Source organism: Phyllostomus hastatus, unplaced genomic scaffold, assembly GCF_019186645.2.
Source record: "Phyllostomus hastatus isolate PE091 unplaced genomic scaffold, TTU_PhHast_1.1 phas_contig_34, whole genome shotgun sequence".
NCBI classification, from domain to species: Eukaryota; Metazoa; Chordata; class Mammalia; order Chiroptera; family Phyllostomidae; genus Phyllostomus; species Phyllostomus hastatus.
The window spans coordinates 13826973-13852576 of record NW_025333857.1 but is presented as its reverse complement, the minus strand read 5'-3'; the positions used below and the strand labels follow the sequence as shown (position 1 = coordinate 13852576).

Genomic DNA, 25604 nt, shown 5'->3' with positions numbered 1-25604 from the left:
AATATTAATGATTCCTTAATATTCATGATCATTTTAACACATAGGAAAATGAACCTTCTGATAAATATCCACATGAATGTGTTTTTAAAAGCACATGATTTGACTCTAAAAGTGTTAGAAAAATTAATTATAAAAAGAGTGAATATGCTGTGGAAATTCCTGTTAAATTTAGATACTTCACTCTTGTAGTGTTTGTTCCAAATGCTCTGAATCTGTTAATGCCTTGCAGTCAGCTGATTATGTCACTTGATTATCTTCTGTTAATCCCGGATCTGGCTCTGACCTGAATGAGCTGTTGTTTTATCCTGCCCTTACAAATCGCTTAGGACTGTGGCAGATGACAACCCAGCGTCTCCAATCAAATTTCCCAGGTGTGTACATCAGAGATAGGCAGGAACCTCAAGGTCTTGCAAGAAGACTCGACGCAGGTGAAATATGTATGCCCCTCCAGAACTGCAGCCCTTCACGCAGTGAAAATCAGCTACAATCTATTAGAAGGGAAATGTTTGAAGTATTTTGTGGTTCAGGACAAAAAAAAAAAAAACCCAATGAGAATTTTTTAACAAGTAGACTTTGTGAACCTCTTTTCATGAAGATATTTAAAATGCTTGTGAGACCAACTAATTGTGAGATTGATTAAGATTGAATTTTGACAGCATAATAATAAATTTGACTTAAAAAATGAGTGTGACTATTTAGAATAACATGTGCCAGCTTCCTCCGATTTTTAAATTAAGAATAATTTAATAAAAAAGTTTTTCTGAGACCTAGAGCTAAAGTCTGATTGAAGGAATAGATTTCAGATTTTAAGTAAAACTTAGAACTGTATTATTTGAGAGTTTATCTCTTTAATTCTGGGGTAGCTAAGGAACTTGCTCAGAGCCATTCAGTAGGGCCTGGATCCCAGGCCTGCTCTTCCCAGATGGTGCCTGCCGTGGGAGCACACTTCTCTTTGTACCTTTATTTAAACCATTACCTTCGTTCTCTTAGAACGGTGTGAAGTTTTCACTAGGGCATGATAGACATGAATGTATTTTTATGCTTAAGTTTAAACTTTTTCTCCTTGTTGCTTCTGGTTCTAGCACCTTCTCGTGAACTATCGCACCTCCCCATGAAGTGTGGTCACACCCTCTAAGTGGCAGCAGCCATTTGGTTCTGACGGGTGCAGTGGGAGCAGAAACCTCGTCCCTGTAGTGTCCCGTTGTCTTTTCTTACCTGGGCAGACTTTTGTGATCACTGATGTCTGGAGTAAAGATGAATGAAGGCAGTGCGTTTACTCTTTCCTGGGTTAGAGTATGTGGTACACACTGTTTATGCCTTCATTCTAGTTCCTTTTGTGTGAAGGGAAGGTCTTGTTTATGAAGGAAGATTTGCATCTTATTTTTCCCTCCCGGCTTCAGATGTCTCACAGGTGGGCAGCTTAGTTTCCCTGAGTCTTTCTTGTTTGCCCTCTCTTCTTGACGTCTAAGGCTAATTTCAACCATTAGAGTGAATAATGACATAAATAGAATCTTGTTTTTCACTTAGGAGAGCCTTAATGAAGAGCTGGGGAAGACTAGAGAAAGCTGCTGTAGGGTTTTGCCTCAACAAAATACAAGGTGTTGAAAGGAAATGCAGTGTGCTTTGGTAAGAGCACAGATGTGCTTTTAGGCAACATCTGTGTATGGCCGCTTGATACATAAGGCCCCTACACTGTTAACCAGTGGCCAGCCCACCCCACTTGACCCAGCCTGAAGACCACTGCTGGAGTGGTGGGAAGCAGCCCTGCTTTTGAATCTGGCGGATCTCTGGATCTCAACTGCAACACACGTGACCTGTTACTTGGAGCAAGACTAACTCCTCTGATCCTCAATTTCCTTATCATAATCTATTAGGCTGTTCTGAGAATTAATGAGATAGCAGTAACTATTATTCTCAGGTAATTTATCACATTACACAACTCTGAAGCTGAACTGAATATATGAGTGGGGACCCAAAACAAACCAGAATTATCTTCTGGAGAGTAGGTCCCTTGTAATATAGGCTTACCCTGCTAGGTGAGTGTGCTAGAAACCCATCTGTATCAAGGTACCAGCTGGTGGTGTTGTGAGAGGCTGCTTTTGGCTTCAGTGAATTTTTTTTGAAGACTCTTTCAACACGTTTGCCCATTTCATGATGGGTGATTTACCAGCACACCTGCCCACACCACACTGAGCGTTCAGCAGTTTTTGACCAAAAATGGCATGACCCCCATGCCCCACCCTCCTTATTCACCTGATCTTGCCCTGAGTGACCTTTTTTGTTTTCCTGGATGAAAAAAGTCCTCAAAGGGAAATGTTTTGCCACCTGGAGGTGGTGAAACACAAAACGGCAGAAGCACTAAAAGGCACCAAAATCCACCTGTTTTGAGCCATGGAAAAAAATGTCTCAATAGGTGTTTGGCATCAAATGGAGAGTACTTTCAAGGTGACTGAAGTTTAACATGTAAGAATAAGTGCACAATTCTTTTATAAATAAATTCTGGGTTTTCGGAGTCCCCTGTCATATTTCCTAGTTCTCATTTTTAGTTCTGAGTGTCCCTCTTGGGGCTACATGGCGTGTGTTTGTGATCTCGGTAGCTGCCCTCCAGGGATATTTAATTTCAGATCTCAACTCTTTCTCTGCAGCTGTTTGTTGTCCTTTGTGTACTTGGAAGTTGTGTGATCAAAGGAAAAATGCAGATAAAACAGTGGTAAGTAAGCTGGAGGTACCTTATGGCATCCTGTATGATCTACCTATATTTTACCGTGTTATACTGAGCTTATGTTACACAGTCTCATTTGTTAATTTGGTGTGTTTATGAACAGACTCAAGTTAAAATGTTTTATTAATCATCCATGAATGTGAAAGATTCTTTACTTTCTGGATAAATATATACATATGCTACCCCAGAAGACAGTGAGAGTTATCATTGACACCAAATATTTACTTTACAGTTTTTGGAGCTTACTCCTAAATCCTTACCACTAAGACACAAAACACAGATTATACCTAAGTCTGATAATTTAAATCCTATCCTAACACCAACAAGCAGAATAATCCCGTAGGCACACACTGTCTCTCCCACACTCACGGTGTGTATTTACTCTTCACATCCTTCCCCCTCCAATACAAGGTGAGACCTGGAGAGAAATATTTTCACACTTGTCCTTGTGGAAGCTTATGGATTTTATGCATGATGTCTGCATTATAGTTGACCCTTGACCAACGGTTTGAACTGCTCAGGTCCACTAGTACGTGGACCTTTTTCAACAAATACCTGTACTTTTTTGATCCACAGTTGGGAGTCCACAGACATGGGGGGCCAGCTCTATGCACTGATCTGTGTGATTTATACTGGGGACTTGAACATCTACAGATACTGGTACCGGTGGCATCAGAAACCAATTCCCTGCAGACACCAAGGGGCAATTTCAGCTTTGGGGGGTCAGAAGTTATACTTGGATTTTCAGCTGCCAGCGTTCAAAGGTTAACTGTATGTTAAATAGAGTGTACAAAAATAATTCAGCAAATCTTTGTCTCTGGGCCCCTCCATTATGAATGTTCTGTGTCTGAGCCCCACCCTAGGGGCCTCTGAGCTCTGAGATCGGTAGGGAGTAGTCTGTGCCTACCATCCGGACTGTGCTTGTTGTATGGTTTTCTTTCTTCTCCTCAGAGTCATCTTTGCTCTCTGCAGTTGCTGTGCCTGCCTCTTAACATTCTTATCACCACCTCTACCTCTTTCTTCTTTTCTCCTGGTGTTTCTACAGTTATACCTGTACTTGAGTTTGATTTTCAGAGTTAGTAACGCTGAATTTTGCTTCAGCTTCACTGATTTTCATGTTTCATACATTTCATTTTTTTTGAGTTTGACTCTTTTTGGCCATGTTTCATGTCAGATATTTTCTTTCTGGAGAAATTGTACCTTAGTAATTTAGCAATTCTAGAGTAGAACAGTTCCAGTTTGAAAATATTCTAACATGGGCTTTTAAACATGTAAAAGTAGAAGATGGAACCATTTGATCTTGATATTAGAATTTTTTCAACAAGTGTATAGCTAGCAAATATATGTGATTATATTACATTCTACTTGTAGATTAAACATTTGTTAATGGTGGGCACATGGCCTGGTCTCTCTAGTGTCTCTAACACACCTTGTACCCTCGTGCAGCTCAGATAATGCATGCTCTTTATTGTGCCTCACATTTGCTCTCTGAAGGAGATCCAATTCTCCGGTCAGTTTTAAAAGTGCTATTTTGCCCTGGCTGGTGTGGCTCAGTTTCTTGGAGCATCATCCTGTAGACCGAAAGGTCATGGGTTCAATTCCCAGTCAGGGCATATGCTGAGGTTGCGGGTTCGGTTCCCAGTTGGGATGTGTATGGGAAGCAACCAATTGATGTTTCTCTCTGCCCCCCACCCCTTTCTCTCTAAAATCAATAAACATATCCTTGGGGGAGGACTTTTTAAAAAAGTGCTATTTAAAGGCTGTCTGAATGGCCCCATTTAAGAAATTAGGCTATGCAAATCCAACCTGATTACAAGATTCAGGTTTAAGAGATTTTGAAGTACATGTGAGGTTTGTGGTTACCATGGATCTCAGATTTTTCTGGAACTAAAAAAACTGAAATTTAGCCTTTTAATGGTTTATGTAAGAAGAATTCCACTTCTGGTATCAATCTATTTTCTTTAATTCTGGGTCCTCAGTAACCAGGCTATAATTTTCTCCATGTTTAGAAGTTGATTCCATAGCCTTGATACACATTTTGTTTACCTATCAGTTTATTTCCTGCTGCCATGATTCTGACCCCCATCAAAACCTTTTATTTGTTTGTAATGTAAGCAGTGTTTAGCCCAGAGATCCTGCTGATTGCTGGTGTTCCTGATTGTGCAGGTTGGAATGTTTCCCTGGCTTGCTCATTCAGGGCCCGTGAAGAAGGTATTTTGCCTGGAAGAAGCTTGTTTTGTTTACCTGCATCTCACTTACAAGTGAGGTCACTCCCTGCAGTTTCCTGGCCTGGACCAAGGGCATCACTCCCTTTTGGTACCAGTTCATGAACAGAAAGCCCAGGGATGTGCTCTGTGGCAGTATTTTTTCCTCTGCAGCATTGCAGTCAGGGAAGTCAGAATCTTTATGGAAAAGATGACGTTTTCCCTTACCAGGCAAGATCGAGTGAGCTAAGAAAAAATGTCCAGCAGTCATCTTGTGTGCACAGATAGAAACTGTCATTTATTTTAGTTTCAGTTGTTGCTTCGGGAAAGCCATTACCCATAATCCTTCATCAGTTTTAGCTGCATGCTGAAGTACTCTTCTAATATCTTACTATTAGACAGTGGTTATTATTAATATTTGAGTATTACTTTTGGTCTGTATATGAATATAAAATAGAAACTTATATACCTTTGATCAAGAAGTCATAGATTCCTAGTCCCAGATGCAAGAACATGATTTATTGTGTGGCGTGTTCATGAAATAAAAGGCCCAGTCCATGCACAGTTGCGTGCTGCTCCTCAGCAGAGAGAGAGGCCCCAGATACGGGCCTCTTCTGGGGCTGTGTCTGACATGCAGGTAGGCTGTGTGTAATTAGCCTCTTTCTTCCACAGGCTGAGCAGGGCCTCCAGACTGCATGGTAGGAACTTACACTGAAAATGGAAACTAATGTTTGAATGACTACATGTTACATGTAAGGAACAGAGGTGTTCTGTAAATATTAATCAGGCCAAGTTGGTTAATGGGATAAACTACACTATATGCCTGGGGATGTTCTGGCCACTTGATTAACTAATTATTTAAAAAGGGGTACTGAGATCTCTGACTTTAATTTGGGGTTTGCCTGTTTCTACTTGTTTTTTTTTTCTGTTTTTGCATCATGCATCTGAAGAGCTATAATTGGGGTATAAGTATTATACCTAGGATTTTTATATTATCTTCATTTATTGTAATGAAATAACTTTCTTTATCCCTGGTAATATTTTTGCTCTGAAATCTATGTTCTCTGATAGTAATATAATTTTGTATCACCATTGTATATCTTCTTGACTTATGTTACTGTGTGTATCTTTTTTCATCCTTTTGCTATTATTTTTCTTGGTTTGTTTTTATCATTTTAACTTATCTATTTTGTTTTATTGACCATCACTTTTTTGTTTTGTAATTTTAGTGGTTGCTTTAGATGGACTGTAGTGTTTATCTGTAACTCATCACAGTCTACATTCAACTGGTATTTAGTATTTTGCATGTTTCATAAGAACTTTATAACAGTACACTTTTGTTTATCTACCTCTTGCTTAATGTCATTATTGTTATATATTTTACTTTTATCTATGTTATCAACCCCACAGTACATAGTTATTTTTATTTAAACAGTCAATTATCTTTTAAACCCATTTTAATAATAGGAAAAAATCTCATGTATTCAACCATGTAGTATTTTCTGTGCTCTTTATTTTTGTGTAGATACAGATTTCCCTCTGGTGTCATTTTTAGTTTCCCTGAAGAGCTTCCTCTAACATTTCCTCTAGTGTGATTCTTGTGGTGATGCACCATATCAGTTTTTGTATGTCTGAAAGTATCTTTATATTGCCTTTGCTTTTGAAAGGTCACACATTGGATAGATATATTGGGTTGGCTAAAACATTCATTTGCATTTTTCTGTAAGATGGCTCTAATAGTGTTTAGCTGTCTTCATCAAAACAATTTGTTAGATTGTATTGTGATTCTCAGTCAGGGTACATGCCTGGGTAGCAGGCCACGGCCCCCAGCAACTGCACATTGATATTTCTCTCTCTCTCTCTCTCTCTCTCTCTCTCATTCTCTCTCCCTTCCCTCTCTGAAAATGAATAAAAAAAATAAAATCTTTAAAAAAAATCGTTGAATTTTTGTGTAGCCATTTTAATATTAAAGATGGAAGAAAATACATAACATTTTTAGCATATTATGCTTTATTATTTCAAGAAAGTAAAAGTACAACTAAAACGCAAAGAAGAAAAGATTTGTGCAGGATGTGGAGAAGGTGCTGTGACTGATTGAATGTGTCAAAAGTGTTTTGCAAAGCTGCGTGCTAGAGATTTCTTGCTGGATAGTACTCCACAGTCGAGTGGACCAGCTGACATTGACAGCGATCGAATTGAGACACTGACTAAGAACAGCTGGTGTTGTAACACATGGAAGATTACCAACATATTCAAACTATCCGAATCAATAAGGTTATTGGTAAAAATGGAAAATGACTTTTTGGCCAACCCAATAGAATTTTGGGTTGGCAGTGGTTTTTAGTATTTTAAACTGTTGATCCACAGTCTTTTTGTTTTGTATTGTTTATGCTGACAACCAGAAGTTTTACTTCTTAATCTGGGTGTAGCATGTCTTCTTTCCTCAGGAATGTTTTTAAGATTTTTTTCCTTTGTCACTAGTTTTGAGTGATGTGACTGTGATTTGGTTTGGTATAATTTTCTTTATATATTTGTTTTTAGGGTTTATCAAACTTCTTATGTTTATAGCTTTACAATTTTCCTTGTGTTTAGAAAATTTTTAACCATTCTTTAAATCTTTTCCCTGCTCCCTCACCAAGTCTCCTCCTCTGCCTGCCCTCCAAATATCCATGTATTAGCTCGCTTGAAGTTGTCACCCAGTTCACTAATGATCATTTATCTTTACTTTTAGATACATTTTTCTCTGTCTTTGATTTTTAGGTAGTTTCTTTTGCTACATTTTCAATTTCAATAATCTTTTTTGTATTATTTTGTGTTGTTAATGACATCCAATGTATTTTTCAGCTCAGGCAGTGTGGTTTCCATGTCTAGGAGTTTGATTTGCACCTTTTCTATATATAGTTGATCTTTGAGCAATGTGGGGGCTAATCCACATATTACTTTTGATACCCAAAATCTTAATAACTACAGTCATCCATCAGTGTCTACAGGAGATTCATTCCAGGACACCCTCCCCACCCCGAAGGGTAACAAGATCCATGGATGCTCAAGCCCCCTATATACAATGACACAGAGCAGTGCATGCTGTCAGTCCTCTGCTTCTGTGGTTGGTTAAATCCTTGGATGTGAAATCCCAAATATTGTATATTTATTGAAAAAACCTATGTATCAGTGGAACCACACAGTTCAAACCCATGTTGTTCAAGAGTAAGCTCTGTGTGTGTGTGTGTGTATTTATATATATATATGGACTTCGGTGTCTCTATTTAACTTCTTGAATGTATAGATGGTCTTCAACTTACAAGGCAGGGTGTGTGTGGGCAGGGAGGTTCCAAAGGGCTATGAAACTTTGGGAAACAAACTCATTTCCTGTTTGGACCCTTATCAGAAAATTGAGGATATTCTTAGCAAAGTAGGTTTCATACGATTTTATACATTCTTTCTTAGGCTTGATTGCCCCCGGGGAACCTGCCCTTTCCAGCACAGGACTGCACTGCCCTCTGTCATTGTTTCAGGCTTAAGTCAGGCAGGGGAAGTAAGGCAGCCAAGAGATTAGGAGACTTCTCACAGACAGAATGAGGACTCAGGCTACATCAAAACTGAGGGGCAAGGGCCCATCACCCCCTTTTTCTGTAGCTCCCCAAGTCCTTCTCTGAGGGCCCCTTTGTGACCATGCCTGTCTTAGGTAGTCCCTCCTTTGAGGAATCTTACCCATCATTGGCTAACTGGCCAGGCTTGGGGCCAAGTAGGGTGAAGTAAAGGGGGCAGAGTCAGCCCCTATGCCAGGGAGATAAGCTTTGTCTCCTTAGTGGCTTAGGGTTCCAAGGTTGCTCACTTAGCCTTAGCCATGGGGGATTACAGCTTCTGAAACCAGGCAGGGCAGTTCCTAACAAGGGAGGACCCCCCAAAATGAAATTTATTTATAAAGAACTGTGTATTTATTTGTTACATGTTTAAACTTCAGTCACCTTTAAAGTACACTCCATTTGATGCCATACATGTATCGAGATGGTTTTTCTACTGCTCAAAACAGTTTTTAAACTTGTCACTTATGATGCTTTTTAGTGCTTTTGCCGTTGTTTTGTTTCACCTCTTCCACATCTGCAGAATGTTTCCCTTTGAGGACTTTTTCATCTGGGGAAACAAAAAAAGGCTCTCAGGACAAGATTGGGTGAATAGGGAGGGTAGGGCAAAGGAGTCAGGCCATTTTTGGTCAAAAACTGCTGAACACTCCACATGGTGTGGGCAGGTGTGCTTGTAAGTCACCCATGATGAAATGGGCGAATCCGTTGTCTTCAAAAAAAATTCACTGAAGCTGAATGCAGCCTCTCACAATAATGCCAGCTGGTGCACTGATACAGATGGGTTCCTAGAACACTCTTGTAATGGGGGAAGCCTGTACTACAAGTAGCCTACCCTCCAGAAGATAATTCTGGTGTTTTTTGTATCCCCTCTCTTATGATGATTTGACTTTATGATGGTATGAAAGTGATAAATATTCAGAAGAAATCATTCTTTGAATTTTGTATTTTGACTTTTTCCTGGGCTAGTGATCACAGTACCATACTCTTATGATGCTAGGCAGTGGCAGCAAGCTACAGCTCCCAGTCAGCCACGTGATCATGAGAGTAAACAATTGATACTCTACAGTGTACTGTGTTATCAGTGTTTTTATGGATATTGTTTTCTGAACATGCTTAAGGTAGGCATGCTAGCCTATGTTCAATAGTTAGGTATATGAGTGCATTTTCAGTTTATGGATTTATTGGGATATATACTCACTGTAAGTTGAGAAATATTTTTTTATAATTCTTTTAATGTCCTCGTTAACTAATTCTATTACCTGTGTCAGTTTTGGATTAGACTTAATTGGTTAGTTTTTCTCCTTATGAATTATTTTTTGCTTAATTACATGTTTGATAATCTTTTGTTGTGTGATATTATGAATTTAATTTTATTGAGTATTTTTATTTTTCTATAAAAATTCTTGAACTTAGTTCTGGGATACATCTAAATTATTGGAAATAGTTTTAGTCTTTTGGGACTTGCTTTTAAGATTTTCTGGGAGGACCAGAGCAATGTTTACTCTGTAGCTGAAGCACCTGACTTTGCATGACTGAGGGATGAACTCTCTGAGTTCTCTGCTCAGTGCTTGGTCAGTTATGGTTTTCTGATATGCCTGGCGGGAATAGGCACTATTAGTTCCTAGTCCCATGTAATGTTGGGCTCTGTTCCCTCTAATCTTGGTGGTTCTTTCTGCAGTCTCGGTTAGTTTCTTCATAGGCTTGTGCTAATCAGTACTCACTGAATAGTCACGGGGACTCTCTCCAGACCTCCACAGGTGTATGTGCATGTGTAGCTCTCTCCACTCTGGCTCTCTGGCTTACAAAGTCTAGCTGCCTTGCTGTCCTCAGGCTCTGATCTCTGAGGCTTTACCTGTGTTTTTCCTGCTTGCATTGTGGGTGGAGAACCTCTCAAAGTTGGGCTGTGGTAGGGCCCATTTGCTTCCTGCCAGTAAGGGGTCACCATCTTTCATTTCCTTATGAAATTGTTGAAAACTGTTGTTCCTTACACACACACATGCACAGGCATACATATATATCATATGGTTGGTTGATTGGTTTCACAAAGGAGGACAAATCAGTCCTTCTTACTCCACCGTGCCCTGGGACTGAGTGAAGCCTGTTGGAATGCTTTTTGAATTGTCAGAACCTGTTAACTAACTGCTTTTCAAAGGCATCCACTGTGGTCATTGAAATGGTGATATAAGGCTGAGAGTTTCATCTCTTTCTCCCAATTATCAGCTGTGTAAGAGGTCAAAGGGCAGACTTGTGCAGTCTTCTAGTTGGATGGAACTTTATAGGTTGTGTGGTTGATTCTCCAACTGGTGACTACAACCCTTTCTGCATAGTTTTCCCTCTACTTTCACACATTGGGAAAATTTTCTCTTCAAGAGAGTACATTTCCTATTTTAGATGTTTCTCTTCGTTAGAAACTTTTTCTTATATGAGCTAAAATCTTTCTTCCACTGACTTCCATCTAAATTTGTCTAGTGAAGTCGTGTGAAATTAGTCTAACCCCTTTTCCACACAGTAGCCCTACTCATCTTTGAGAGCTGCTCACCCGCTTCCTTCCCAAGTCATCTCTCCAGGAAAAGTGCCTCCTGATCTCTCTGAGCCTCAGTTGCTTCATTTCTAGAATGTGGCATTTTTAAAAGGATTCCTCTGTCTCTTGGTGCCTTTTTTAATGCTAGATGCAGAAGAGGAAATGCTGTCTTTGCCTCCCAGAAACTCACTGGGGAAGAGATGTCAGATGATGCAGCAGAGAAATAAAAATGCCCATTAATAGAAATGTGCAAAGTGTGCAAGGCCCCTCACGGGATTTTAGAGAAGACAAATTAAGGTATCTGAAGTGTAGTTTACACACGAAAAAGGACCATTAGTAAGTGTGTTTAGTATTATTAGCAGTAGTCAAAGATGTATCAACAGCTGGACTGTCCCAGTGTTTTTCCTGAACTTTGATATGCCTCTGACCTCTTCAGTTTGAGGTTCTGTTTGAAACCTCTGGGTTCCTCACAATTAAAATGAGTTTTAATATGCGATGGTACCCAGGGGCAGGGAAGGGGGTAGAAGCGTACCAATAAGTTAATGTTTTTCTCTTGTAGGTTATTTAGACTCAACTTATATAAAAGACAACTGGAACTTTATGAATTCTTATGTGAGTTTGTAAGCTAGGGGCACTGTAAACCTCTACTGAAGCCTTTTTGCTTAACACTTTAAAACTCTAGATTGCAATGATATTAATACTTCAGCATTTACTGTTTGGGGAACTAGAAAACAACTTTCAGAAGAAAGCAGTACGAAAGGCCAGTGCCATGACTCTGTGGCACTAGGCCACGCTGTATCCCCATCACAGGTGTTAGGGCTTCTCATTATCATTTTCATTACATCTCATCACATTGCCAACATTATAGTAATTGAATAAGAGGAAGAACTACATATAGACATAAGGTGCTGTTGAAGTCAGTGTTTGGGAGAGGTACAATGTGTCAGATTTTCTTACACTTGAGGAGTGTGTTACAAATGCAGATTTTTAGACCCCACCTCCAGATATTCTGATTTAGTCATTTGGTGGGTATTAGGGAGCAGGGAGCTGCACTGTGCTTGAAATTTACTTCTGGATAACTCTAACATAGGTGTGTTCATCCCACTTTGAGAAACATTGGTGGGGGAGCGAGACTATGATGTGAGGGCAGAAATTCTTGCCCTGCCTCTGACCCTGTATTTGTTCTTGCCTCCATTAACTTCTGAGTCTGCTTCGTTTTTTTTTAAATCAGGAATTTATATCTTGAGGAATCAAAAAGGTGAGTTAGTTTCTGTTATCAAAGACTCTTCAGTCTAGCCTTAAGATACCTGTATACCATGGGTTAGTCAGGATGGCTATATGACTTTAAGTGGGTTACTTCTTTTTTTAATTGTTATTCGGGTACAATTATCTTCATTTTTACTCCACCATGGCCCCCCTTCCATCTACCCCTGCCTCCCACCCTCGAATCTACCCCCTTTGGCTTTGTCCATATGTCCTTTATACATGGACCTTCCCCTATTTTCCCCCATTATCCCTCTCCCCCCTTCCCGTTACTGTCAGTTTGTTCATTATTTCAATGTCTCTAGTTATATTTTGCTTGGTTGTGTTTTATTGATTGGATTCCACTTGTAGGTGCTGGAAGCACCCTAAATGCCCACCAGTAAATCAGTGGATAAAAAAACAATGGTACATTTATACAATGAAATACTATGCAGCAGAAAGAAAGAAGGAGCTCCTGCCCTTCACTACAGCATGGATGGAACTGGAGAGCATTATGCTAAGTGAAATAAGTGGGGTACTTCTAGCTTGCTGAGTGTAATCTGGATAATACAACCTACCTGTTCTTTAGGGGTGTTGGGAAAACTAAATGAAAATCAAGTGCCTCCCCAGTGTCAGAGCAAGTGTCACTTCGCCCTGTCTTAGCATCAAAAATGCTGAATGTTATTTCCTTTCCAAAGTGGCGAAGATTCTAAATTCTAAAATGTAAAGCATTGTACATGTGAGTTAACTATTTATTTATAGACTATAGGAACTATTTCCAGACCTATTTCCAATCACTGCTTTTGTGATCTGCCAAATTTAGGGCAAATTATAAATGTGAAAAAAAAGAACAAGATCTTACCTAGAATATTAAGCTAAGCTTTTGGAGTCACACACATCTTTCTGAGTGCATTTGAAAGTTTTAATGCCCTGTGCTTATCAATATTTAAAGTATAGTACTATGTAAATAATTTTTTCCTGCATTTTTGTTTCACCCACATATAATAAACTATAAATCTTATATTTATTGATAAGCAGAATTTTTTATTATTTCTGTTACTTATTTACAAAAACTTATGCATATTTCAAATATATTGAGTATCCTATTTGTAAAGTTGTAGTTGTCCAAAACAAACAAAATTATCATTGACAAGTAGACAGGAATTTGTAGTTTATCAGACTATAATTTTAGCAGCACCTGTTCTTACAAAGAAATTAACTTGGTAGCAAGATGTGATGCAGCAAAGAGATTAACCTGAAAATGAATTAACTGCGTGATCTGCCTCTTTATAGCAGGGAAAGGACAAAAGAAACAAGAAATTGACTTTCTAGCACTCTGTTGGTACTTTAGGTGCAGTGACATATGAGGGTTGTGAGAAATAAAAGTAAAAGACTTAATACTCCATTTTCTAAATTTAACTTTACAAAAGCCTGATAGTCTTGGGGATTCAAGACATACAGACATCTAAACTGGTAGTTCTTAATTTAGGAGCCATGGCATCCATTTGTACCGTGACTCCTTCATAGGTGAGCCGCCAAAATGTGATCAGTGTTTGCTGAAATAATTGCTTTTAGAAGGATCATTTCCATGAGATTGAATGGCAATGTGTTGACAAGAGGGTACAATGGTGGCAAATGAGAGGTGGGAAGCTATGTTGGGAGATCAGACTGGTAACAACATGAGGTCTGTAGAAGTCTGTGTTTCTGGCCATGTGCCTTGACTACTTCTTCCTGAATTCTCTAGCTCTTTGCCTTCTCAGTAACTGGCTTGGGTTCCGCACCTTTGTCTGGCAGCCTGGGATTGACAGTTTGGTTAGACTGCCGGTGTGACTTTCGGTTTGGCCTAGATACAGACCCACCTCACCCCTTATCTGACTTAGGAAATTAGTATTCAAATGGCCAAATTCAGTGGTTTCTCTAAAATTTGACTATTTCAGGGTTTCTTTTAGGGTTACAAAAATAATATATATTCACTATGAAAACTATAAATGAACAAAAGAAGAAAATTTAAACAAGCTATAATTCTTTCACCAGAAATAGTTTTGATATTTTGATAACTTAATCTTTTCCTCTAGCCCTTTTCTTTAAATTTATTTTTAAGAGTTAGGATCATGCTCTTTTATGCCTGATTCATCTTCACTTTAAAAACATAATGAATATCTTTTCCATCATTTTAAATGGTTGCTGTGTGTTCCATGAAGTGAAGTCCTATTATATTTTACTTAACTAGTCTGTTATTTGTATATTAGTTTCTTAGGAAAGATTCTTTTACATTTCCCAGTACAACTCTAGCTGAAGTAAAGAAATAAGAATATTTTCATGTGATATCACACATGTGCACTTCTATACATGTTTCTCAGTTTGTATTTGTGGCCTTGACTATTGATTGGGAAGTCAGCACAGTGAGATAGGTAGGGGGAAGCTCTACAGAGAGCCCAGGAGTGAAGTCAGTAGTGATGCATAGGCCTCCTGCCTGTGTGATCCCAGATCATCTCTTACTGGAGAGATAATCAACCCTGGAGGCTGAGTTACAGCCAGAGACTCTTCACTCTGCCTGTCTGAATTACTAATAAAATAATGATGTGATTATAATAATAATATAAAATATGTAATAATCAAATAAAATATGTAATTTCAGTGATAGCCAACTTTTAGAGCACTCACTGAGTGCCAGGTACTGTTCAAAGCACCTTCTCATACATTAGCTTAATCTTTTTTAGTTAATCTTTACAACCACCTTATGGAGGGCAGGTATCCTCAAGCACAGAAACAGAAAGGGTATTCCAAATTTCTAAACGTTATTCAAACTTACCTGGGAAATAGGCAAAACAATTTTTTATCTACTTTAAAAGTCTATAGTGTGAAAATGGAGGCTCTCTTGAACAGGGGTGGTGAGTGGCGCTCCGACAGTTAGCAGAACTTTCTGCACTGATGCGTCTCGGATGCACTGATTGTTGCTACAAGGAACCCATTGAAGGAGGAAGGCAGTAGAGGCTGAAAAAGCACGGGAAAGTATACACATTTCATTAATGGTAATTTTTAAATGCTATGCTTTAGATGGGCCAGATTTTCTGACCCTTTCAAAAGGGAGAAAACAAAATTCTTATGAACTGCTGGTCTGTGTGGTGTCCTCAGTCAGTGACAGTCTTACCTCTGCTCAAATGACATGTAGCCCAAGATGCACGTAGACTATTCATAACAACAGCTAAGGACTCACTCTTTCCCTGTTCCTGTATGTCCTTGGAGGTGCAGTGTGCAGACTACTTTTAGGTGAGGACTCTGAGGGCACTGAGGAAGCGGAGCACCTGCCTAGGATGACACAACTGGGAAGTGGGAGAGCTGGACCCCAGGCAGTGCGGCTTCTCAGGCTTTCTTTAAGTGAACCTGATCTGTAACTGCCGAAAGAAGGCAAATGTTTATGTGAAAGTCTTTCATTTAGTGAGCTTTCTTAGTCTCCACTTTAGAACAAATGATAGTTTCTAGGTTCTCACAGGCATGTGTCTGTTATCTCTCTAGGCTGGACAAAGCTTACTGAATATAGTTAACATCCATTATTCAAGAGAAAAAATTTTCTCTATGCCACCATGAACCCATGAACGTTCATTGCCTTTTGGAAATATCCTTTTTGTTTTGTTTTGTTTGATATGTGTAATTTAACTGTTTTGCTTTTTAGTGCATAGTGAAATGTTGGTTTATAAAAATTCCTTCTGTTACCAAATGGCTTATCAGGATTTATACACCTCTGGGTCATTTCCCTTCACTGTCTGGTAGGGTTGCTTATAACCACTTACTTTCCTCCTAAATCAGCCATTTTCTTCTGTCAGTAATTTATGTCTGTAGCTGATTACAGGCTTCTGGTGGGAACTGGTAGATGTGGGTGAGAGGTGGCAGCCAGGGCCCTCGCAGTGCGGCTGGCGGGTCCTCTGAGTTAGCTCATCCCTGCTGCACTGGGGCCCTTTCTGTCACACAGGTCTTTTATCTGAGTCACTGGTCTCTGATTAGGAAATTTGTTTCGACTGTAAAAGATAAACAGTACTCTACGGTAGAAGCATTTTTACAATACACAGGGAACCCAGCCTTTTCTGAGAGCCAAAGCAAGCTTATGCAGTGGTATGAATGAATGGTCTTTGTGGATTTCATTTGCATTATTTCTGTCCCAAACTTTTTGTAATGTACCTTTAAATTCTCACTTATTTATTTTTTATCTTCTTTTGTAGCATTAATAAACAGTGTTCAAGGAGCCTTCTATCATTTCTACTGAATGTGCTCACTGTTTTTACAAATTTTGAAATCTTACATTTTCAGTTAAAAAAATGAATGAGTAAATTCTGCAGTTGCCTTATGTAATTAATCTCATATTACTTTGCCTTTGAAGTCACCCACGTGGTACATGTTTACAAGCAATGAATAATAATTTAGTAACTCCTTTTTGAAAATTAGCAAATGATTCTATAGATCGTTCATACATCAGCTTAAACACAGATTGGCCTGCTGGTAGGTCTGGTGGAGAAATTTGTCACCACAGCCTGTTGACGTGAAAGATCTGGTACCTTCTCATAAACTTGCTACTCACGTACATGAGAGATTTTCTCTGTTTAGCTTTAAGGAAAAAGCAGGTTTTAGGTGGAATCTTTTAAGAACCAAGACACGTATTTTCCTTCACATTTTCTGCTAGCATTAGCTTCCTAAGGTAATTCTCCATTCTTCCTCTATTTGCCTGAGGATTCTTATTGCCTATGAAGACCCTTCTCAAATTTTTTTTTCTGGGTTTTCTCTCTCCCCCAGTCAAAACTTACTTGTCTTTTTTTTTCATTTTTTTTTCAACTCTTTGTTTTCCATTGTTTTTGATGAGAAGTCAGCTGTACCACAGTGGAACAAGTTGTTTTTCTCTTACCAATTTCAGCACTTTCTCTTTGGCTTTCAGCATTTCAGTGAGTCTGGGTGTGAATTTATCCTGCTTGGAGTCATTCAGCTTCTTAGACGTATGGATTAGTGTTCTCTGTCAGATATGAGAAGTTTTGGGCCCTTATTTCTTTGAATATATTTCTTTCTTTTTTCTTTTTTTTTAAAGATTTTATTTATTTATTTTTAGAGAGGGAAGAGAGGGAGAAAGAGAGAGAGAGAAACATCAATGTGTAGTTGCTGGGGTCCGTGGCCTGCAACCCAGGCATGTGCCCTGACTGGGCATCGAACCTGCGATGCTTTGGTTTGCAGCCCACGCTCAATTCTCTGAGCTATGCCAGCCAGGGCTCTTTGAATATATTTCTGATCCTTTCTCCCCCTCTCCTTCTGGTACTTGCATTATGTGTGTATTGGACATTTAATACCTTTCTGAGGCTTTGTTACTTTTTTCCTTCTTCTTTTCTCTCCATTCTTTGCATTGCATAGTCTTTATCCATCTGTTATTAAGGTGGTTGATTCTTCCTTCTGCCAATTCAAATCTACTCTTGAGCCACTCTAGTGAATTCTTCATTTTAGTTGCTACAGTTTTTAACTCCAGAATTTCCATGTGGTTCTATTTTGCAATTTCTGTCTTTTTATTGATATTCTCTAATTGATGGGACATTGTCATCATACCTTCCTTTATTTCTGTAAGCATTATTTCCTTTAGCTCTTTAGATATATTTATCTAAATATGGCTACTTTCAAGTCTTTGTTAAATCTAACTTCTAGGCACCTGTAACTTTCTATTGCCTTTTTTTCCTTGTGCGTGGTTTATACTTTCCTAGTTTGGGGTTTGTATTTTGTTTTCTGCATGTCTCATAATTTTTTTAAAAAATTCACTTTTGGGGTAAAATATTGCAGCACTTCTGAATGCTGACTCTTCCACCCTCTTTTTGGAGGATGTTTCCTGAAGTTATTTGGTTACTTGTTTACCTGTTTAGTAGCTTGGCTGGACTAATTCTGTGAAGTTTATTTTACTTATGTTCTCAGTGACTTTCTTGGTCAGATTTTATTTGTTGTTTTTATCTTTTAGGCTGGCTTCCTAGGGTTTTTCCTTGGGTCTAAAGAAACCAGTTATTGATGGAAGTTGTGCCTGAGCCACCTTTCCCAGCTGGATGTGTGCAGCTTGTACACTGCACTCACAGTTCAGAGAGTTTATTGCCCACCATCCCACTGTTAACCAGGGTCTGGTGGTTCAGTGGTCCAGTCTCCTAATGGGGTGCAGCCCTGGCCATGCACACAGCCTTCTAGACCATGAGGGATGAATCTGATTTTATTTTTAAGCTTGACTTTTGGACTTCGTCCTGTGTTAGAATGGCTTATTGTTTACCAAGTGTTTGGTCAAAGTGCGTGTGTACCCTTTGAGGAAGTTAGGCTTCTGCATTTTGCTGATTATCTGTGTATGCCTCGGGAAATTTCTTCATGTCTGCCCCACGTCTGGTCCCTCCTGCATGGATGCAGCCTAGGGTGTGTTCTCAACCTTCTGGACCCTCAGGCTGAGTGTGATCCCAGGAGCACTCTTCTTGGAGATTTATCACACTTGGATGTTTCTTTGTTAAATGTATGGCTGGCCCATCCTTTCACTCTTTGCTTACTTATGTCATGAAGCTACCAGCCCCCATGTAATTAATTGCTTGCCACCAAAATCTCCATTGTTTTTGATAATGTCCTTAGGCATGAACTTCTCCCTACTCTCTTCCAGACAAAGGCAGTCTCCTCAGGTGGCACAGTGGAGCTCTCTGTCATTAGGACCTGCCTCTTCTTGTGGGCATAGTTTCTCTGCTGTCACACTGAAACCTTGGTTAGGGACAGTAGCCCATGTCTTCCAGAGTGACAACCCTTCTGGTACTGAGCAGCCCCTCGTCTTCTTAGCTGGCTCCTCTCAGTGTGGAGTCTTTGCCTATGAGGGAGTTAGGATTAGGGTGGTAGGAGCCCCAGTATTTTCAGCCTTATCTTCTGGGACAGAGCCCTGCCAAGCATGTTGAAACTTGCCCAGGTTTGTGCTTCTGCAGTGCAGGATGAGGCACGGGCAGCAGCCTCTCTCAGGCAAAACTGTGGCCCTGGACTAGGGGATAAGTGGGAGTCCCCATGTTCTCGGCCATGTCTACCCATTGTAGGGTTTCCATCATGCTCTCTTTTCCTGCTTTTTAAGCCTTTGCTCCAATCTCAGTGACCTTTACCTCATTTGGAGACTAGTCTTTCCTTGTTGTTGAATGTGCTCATTGGGTTGTGACTTTTTATACTTTTATGTTTCATTGCTGTGCTATGAATGCCACTTCATTGTAAAGTATGCGGTGCATGTGTGTGAATGAATGAGTGGATGAAGGAATAGATGTATACCGTCTTTCTTAAGTGATGTGCTTATTTTCGCTCAAAGGGATTGATACATATGGGGGGATTTCTGTTACGTGGGAGCTATGCTGGGTGTGGAAATAGGTCTAGTGTCTGCTGGCCCAGCCCAATCATAGCCAGCCAGAACTTTAAAAATAAAGGGGTGTGAAAAACTATTGCGCAGCACACGTGTAAGAACAGACACCCTAATAGCAGTGTGAACATCAGTAAGAACAACACAAATGGGCACGTGACATTCAGAAGCAGCCAAAGAACAGGAATCACAGAAGATCAATTAGAGAGAAAAGATGGTCAATTTCTCTAGTAATAAGGAATATGAAAATTAAAACAATGTTATATATATTCATAACCATCAGATTTATACAAACTAAGTATTGAGGAAGATGTGGAGAAATGGGAATTTTGGTATCCCACAGGTGGGGTTATCCATTGGCATAACTACTTTGGAGAGTAGTGTGGCAATAACTAAACAAGTGAAAGATTGATATACCCACACACCTTATGCACAGTAATTTATCTTCAAGGCCTGTATCCTAGAGAAGATGCTTACTTGTTCATGCAGCAGGAGACACAGGGCAATGCTTATTGCTGCACTGCTTATAGTCATGAAAAATGTAAAAAAAAAAAAAAAAACCCCGAACAACAAATGTACCTCACTAAGAAAATGGATTAACACTTTTTGAAATGTTGCTACAGTGAAACACTATATGGTGGTTAGAATGAATAGTCTGCCTTTACATATAACAACATATAGAAGTTTCATGTAAAACAAGTTATATGGATAGTATGATACTATTTATATGTGTTAAAAACAGAAAATAAATGTTTATGTTTTTATGCACACAACAGCACAGATGTCAGCAAACTGGCCTGTGGGGCCCATGGCTTGTGAACAGTCCATAGCTAAAAGTGTTTACATTTCAAAGCATTGTAAAAACAAAGAAAGCAAGTGAGCAAGCTATGGCTTTTCTTTACAGCAGGTCAGACAGACATGTCAAGGGAAGCTTTGAAGGAAACTCTGAAGGAAAATTTACTGTAGAAGAAGGAGAGTGCTTTAACTTTTTAAAAAAGAAAGGAAAAAATATATGATATAAAACGTGTCTCATTGTCCTAGTCCATTCAGGCTGTTGCAACAAAACACCACAAACTGTGTGGCTTGTATTCAGTAGAAATTTATTTTGCACAGTTCTGGAGGCTGGAAGCCTAAGATTTGGTGTCTGAAATGACTGCTCTTCCTGTTTCATCCTCTCACTGTGTGCTCACATGGTGGAAAGGACAAAGGATCTCTCTGGTGTCTTATTTAATAAGTGTAATAACCCACTTACGAGGGCTCCACCCTCATGATGTAATCACTTCCTGAGGGCTCTGCTCTCTGATACCATCATGTCTCCTGGTTGGATTCGACATGTGAATTTGGGGGGAACACAACTTTTAGTCTATAGCATTGACCCTCAATAGCTAACCTGTTTCTCCTTGCTGCTTCAATATAAAAGTTTGCTGGCTCTGCTAACCAGATGCTTTGTGTGCCCAAGTCACATCCCTTCAGCACCTGCTTGGACAGCTGTAGCATCTCACTCACTTCCAGCCTTTCTGACCCTGGAATTTCTCCTGCATTTTGCAGTTTTAGCTTTTCCTGGATGTTCCCTGACATATCAGGATTTAAAGCTCCTGGAGGCAGCCTTCAACCAATGGAAATGCAAATAAGATGATTAGCCAAGCTTCTTTTTCATCCAAGGAACAGTGAATGCTGGGACACGTTCTACGTGGTTCTTCACAGGGACTCCCAAAGGATGGAGCCACGTTGCCTAATGCAACAACCTGCTCCTAACACATCCTTCCTGGTCTTGCCTTTCTCTGCCCCATTCTTTCCACTCTCTCTCTCTGCCTGCTGGGACCACTACCCAGTTAAGCTGCTGTTACTGCTTCCATGCCCTAAGTTCTGTTTTGGGGAACTCCAAACTAAAACAGATACACGGGCAATAAAAGAACAAAACTGCCATTGGAATAGCATTGTGGGAGTGGGGGGAGTTCAGGGAGCAGAAAAGGAATCTGAATTACTTTCTACATTTTATTTTTTTAAAGTATTCATAACAAATAGTGCAAAATGTTAGCTTTTTAAAATCTGAGTGGTGCCCAGATGAGTGTTCATGTTTCGGAGTTTAGATTAATGTGCCAGATGTCTGTGTGGAACTAGTCTTCCTCTTTGACTTTTTGTTTTTCTTCAGGAGCCTGTTTCTTGTGGTGGTTAAATCCAGTTCTTCATTGGTATGTTCATCATCCCAATGGGAATAAATTAATTCATTGTAAGCAAAAAGAAAGGGCCTGCATTTAGCTAGTCGAGGCGAAGATAAACCAGTCATGGAATTACAAGAGACTTTCCCTCCATTTTCTTTGTACTTCACAGTATAACTTTCTCTTCCAACTAGTGTGGTATCTAAAACCATCTGTTTTACTAAAGATATTCTCCTGAGTTTTCAGTGACAGGTTCAGCATACTCTTAAGTTAGGAAATATTACGTAAGAATAGATGGCAATTCACTCAAGAGAAACACAGTTAGCAGGAAACTATAAAATAATTCATTGGGAACATTTCTATCAGGTTCCAGAAAATTAAGCCCCACTGTGGGTTTTCGTGTGCTGCGTAGAGAAGGGAATCAAAACCAAAGCAAAAAGACAACAGCAATAAAGAAAATATATTGTGTTCTCTAAGCCTACTTAGGGAGCAGGATGTTTTTATTAGTGGATTTGGGACTTGGTGCATGCAGGCCTTCTTCCAGAGAGCGGCCATATGTTCTCTTGCGCGTGCCAGATTTGTGACAATCACGAATCTCTGGTCCTGCAAATAAAAGCAAATTGTCGTGCAGCCCTTACCACAGGAATGAAACCTCTTCCTAAGGCATCACCCTTTTATGAAGCCAAGCTCTCATTTTGCTGAGTAGCTTTGTACCAAGTATATCTAGCATAATATTTTAAAATGATAAATCCTCTCACGTTTCACCTGCATTGCTCTTAGTTTGAAGACTTAGTCCAAAAGGACCTGCGGGGTCTGGCTCCAGCTGGCATCTCCAGCTTCATCTTGGGTGCTTTCTCTTCCCCTCCTTAATCTTTTTCACGCAGGCCACTTGGAGGAGCCATGCCTACCCCACATATACCAGGGCCTTTGCCATCATCCTCGGGGTTGTCAGTGCCTGCCGCATAAAAGGAATTCCATAAATATTTTCCAAACGAATGAATGACAGAGATTAGATGGTGGTGGGGTTCTAATTGTGGTAGTGATGGTGAGAGAGATGCTGTGGGGCAAACAAGCATGTACAAAATGCAGTGCCTCTGACTGCCTTGTCTCGTGAGTAGTGTTTTAATGGGTGTTAATAGGCCAGCTCTCACTTTCACCCTACTTTTTCTAGCTTCATTTTTTAATCATATTCTTACTAATAGTCATGCCAGCCTATTACCTTAATTTAAAAACTTGTTTAAGATACTGTTGTTGCAGCCCTGGTTGGGTATCTCAGTTGGTTGAAGCATCATGCCATGCACCAAAAGGCCACGGGTTTGATCCCTGGTCGGGGTGTGTATGGGAAACAACCAATCAATGTTTCTCTTTTTCCCTTCCTATCTCTCTAGAATCAAGAAAAGCCATATTCTTGCATGAGGGTTAAAAAAAAGATAACTACTGTTGCAGAAAGTGCCCAGAGCTGGTGCTAATCTTCCCATTTTCTATATCAATCTTTTGTCTTCAAGCTTTGCCACTGACAGAGGAGTATTTTGTGAGAAAGAATAAAAAGCAAATGCAGTGATGGTTTGTGGGAAGGAACCATCAAATAGAATTGAATAGAAGAAAGAAGTTAAAGGAAAAGATAAGCAGAACACATTGGCACAGGGGTTGGGGTACTGTTCCTGTGCCTTAAACTTTGAGCTAGGCACCAGGAAACAGAGATGAACAAGATCAAAATCCCTGCCCTTCAGGAACTTGAAGAAGTTGGAGAGGCCTTCAGATGGATAACAGTAGTACAAAATGCAGTCTGACAGGTGCTACTAGAGTTAGACCCAGGACCTGTGGGAGCGCAGAGAGGTTTGGACATCTTCACAAGGGATGGTGCAATTGGCGTAGAGGAATTATGATTCAGTAGACATATAGGCAAAGAAGGAAGTAACGGATTTATTATTGAAGGACAGTAACAGTAAAACCTATTGATTTCAATCAGTTCTTGTTGTTTACCAAGAACATGTTTAGCAATACTTCTTAGAAATATAAAGTTACAGAAATCAAGTTAAAAATTCTAAAGAATTTTTGCACATCAAAGCATCCTCCAAAGCTACTGATTGATCTCTGTCAATCACAGCCAAGTAAACCCTTTCCTGGGAAAAAGGAAATTTATTGTGCATGAGAATTAGGAGTCCTGGGTTTCAGCCCTGTCTCTCATACAACCTGGCTGTGTAACCGTCATGCACATGTTCATCTTGCCCCACTTCCTCAGCCATTCCTGGCACTGATCCTGTCCCTAGTCTCTGGCATACATAGGCACCCATGGGGTGGTGTATCCTTATCAGAAATACAAATTTACCCTCGTAGTGATTCTCTGTTGATGGGTGGCCAGATTTCCTCTCTCTTACAATCCCCACCCAAAATCTGAATTGGAATCCCTAATTTTGCAAAAACAAACAAATAGAAAAACTACACTGCATGGGCTAATGTATGTATTCCCTTTTCTTGCTTACTGTTGCTAACTCAGTGAACTAACTCAGTGAACTAATACACCACAAAATTCTGATAGCATGAGTTGATTTGATAAGAATATTTGAGATTACTTCTGAAAAAATGCATTCTCAGTATAGCGTTTCCTTTTGAAATGTAAATTTTGAATTCATCTTTAACTAGTACCAAGTACAGACAGATACATGATTTTAGTTTTAAAGATCCTCATCTGGAATGATGTCTTACACATTAATGGATCTCAATCTTTAATCAGCCTGGATTTTAGAAAATGTTTGTGTTTCTTCCTTTTACCACAAGTTAGTCCTGGGTAGAAGCATTTTGGAAGCCTCTACCTTATAGTGACCGAGTTCGTGAATTTCCATGTTACCTTGTTACTCTTAAGTAACAGGGTCATGTGGTGGTGCTTGTAGAGTAAGGACCCTAGCTTTATGTTGAAGTACTTTATAGTTGACAAAGCACTTAGTTATCTTATATAATCTTCATAACTTCCCTGGGAGGTAGCTTTTATCAACCTCTTAAGTCAGAAAACTTAAGACAGGTGAAATGATGTGCCCAAGATTATCCAACCTAGAAAATAGCACAAAACATCCATTAACTTATGAATAGATGAGCAAAACATGCCCTATTCATACAATAGAATGTCATTCAACTGTAAGAAGGAATGAAGTAGTGATATGTGCTACAACATAGATGAATCTTGAAAATATTATGCTAAGTAAAAAAAGACAGAAACAAAAGACCATATAATTATAGGATTTCATTTATAGGAAACATCCAAAATATATAAATCCAGAGAGGCACAAGGGAGATTAGTGGTTGTCAGGGGGTGGAGCACTGAATGGAGTTGGAGGAGAGGACTGGTTATGTGTACAGTTTCTTTTTGACACAATGAAACTGTCCAAAAATTACATTATGGTTGGGACTTCCAGCCAATATGGAAGCGTAGGTAGACACACTGTGCCTCCTCGTGCAACCAAAAGAGGGACAACAACAAATTTAAAAACAAAAAACAACCAGAACTGACAGAAAATCAAACTGTATGGAACTCTGACAACCAAGGAGTTCAAGAAGAAATATTCATCCAGACCAGTAGGAGGGGTGGAGACGAGCAGCCAGGAGGAGAGGACTCTTGGCAAGGCTGAGGCTGGTGAGCAAGGAGGTGGCTGGTGGACCTGACAAGGCAGTGGATTGTGGACTGTGTGGTCCCACATTTGTACACAGATAAACTGGGAGGAACAACTGGGGAGTGAGGCAGACCACAGAACCCGGGGTTCAAGTGCAGGGAAATAAAGCCTTAAAACCTGTGACTGAAAACACCTGTG

At 39.6% G+C, this 25604-nt stretch overlaps 1 protein-coding gene across 2 annotated transcripts in view; it reads left to right on the top strand.

The window, feature by feature from the left end:
- The window catches only part of SH3GL2 (SH3 domain containing GRB2 like 2, endophilin A1), a 195035-nt gene that overhangs the window by 105992 nt on the left and 63439 nt on the right, over positions 1-25604 (top strand). The window contains exon 2 of one of the 2 annotated variants that reach the window (XM_045841028.1): positions 2646-2710. The exons of the other annotated variant lie outside the window; for it this stretch is intronic. Coding sequence (XP_045696984.1) covers positions 2646-2710 — 65 coding nt within the window. The remainder of the gene's footprint in view (positions 1-2645; positions 2711-25604) is intronic. 2 annotated transcript variants of the gene reach the window in all.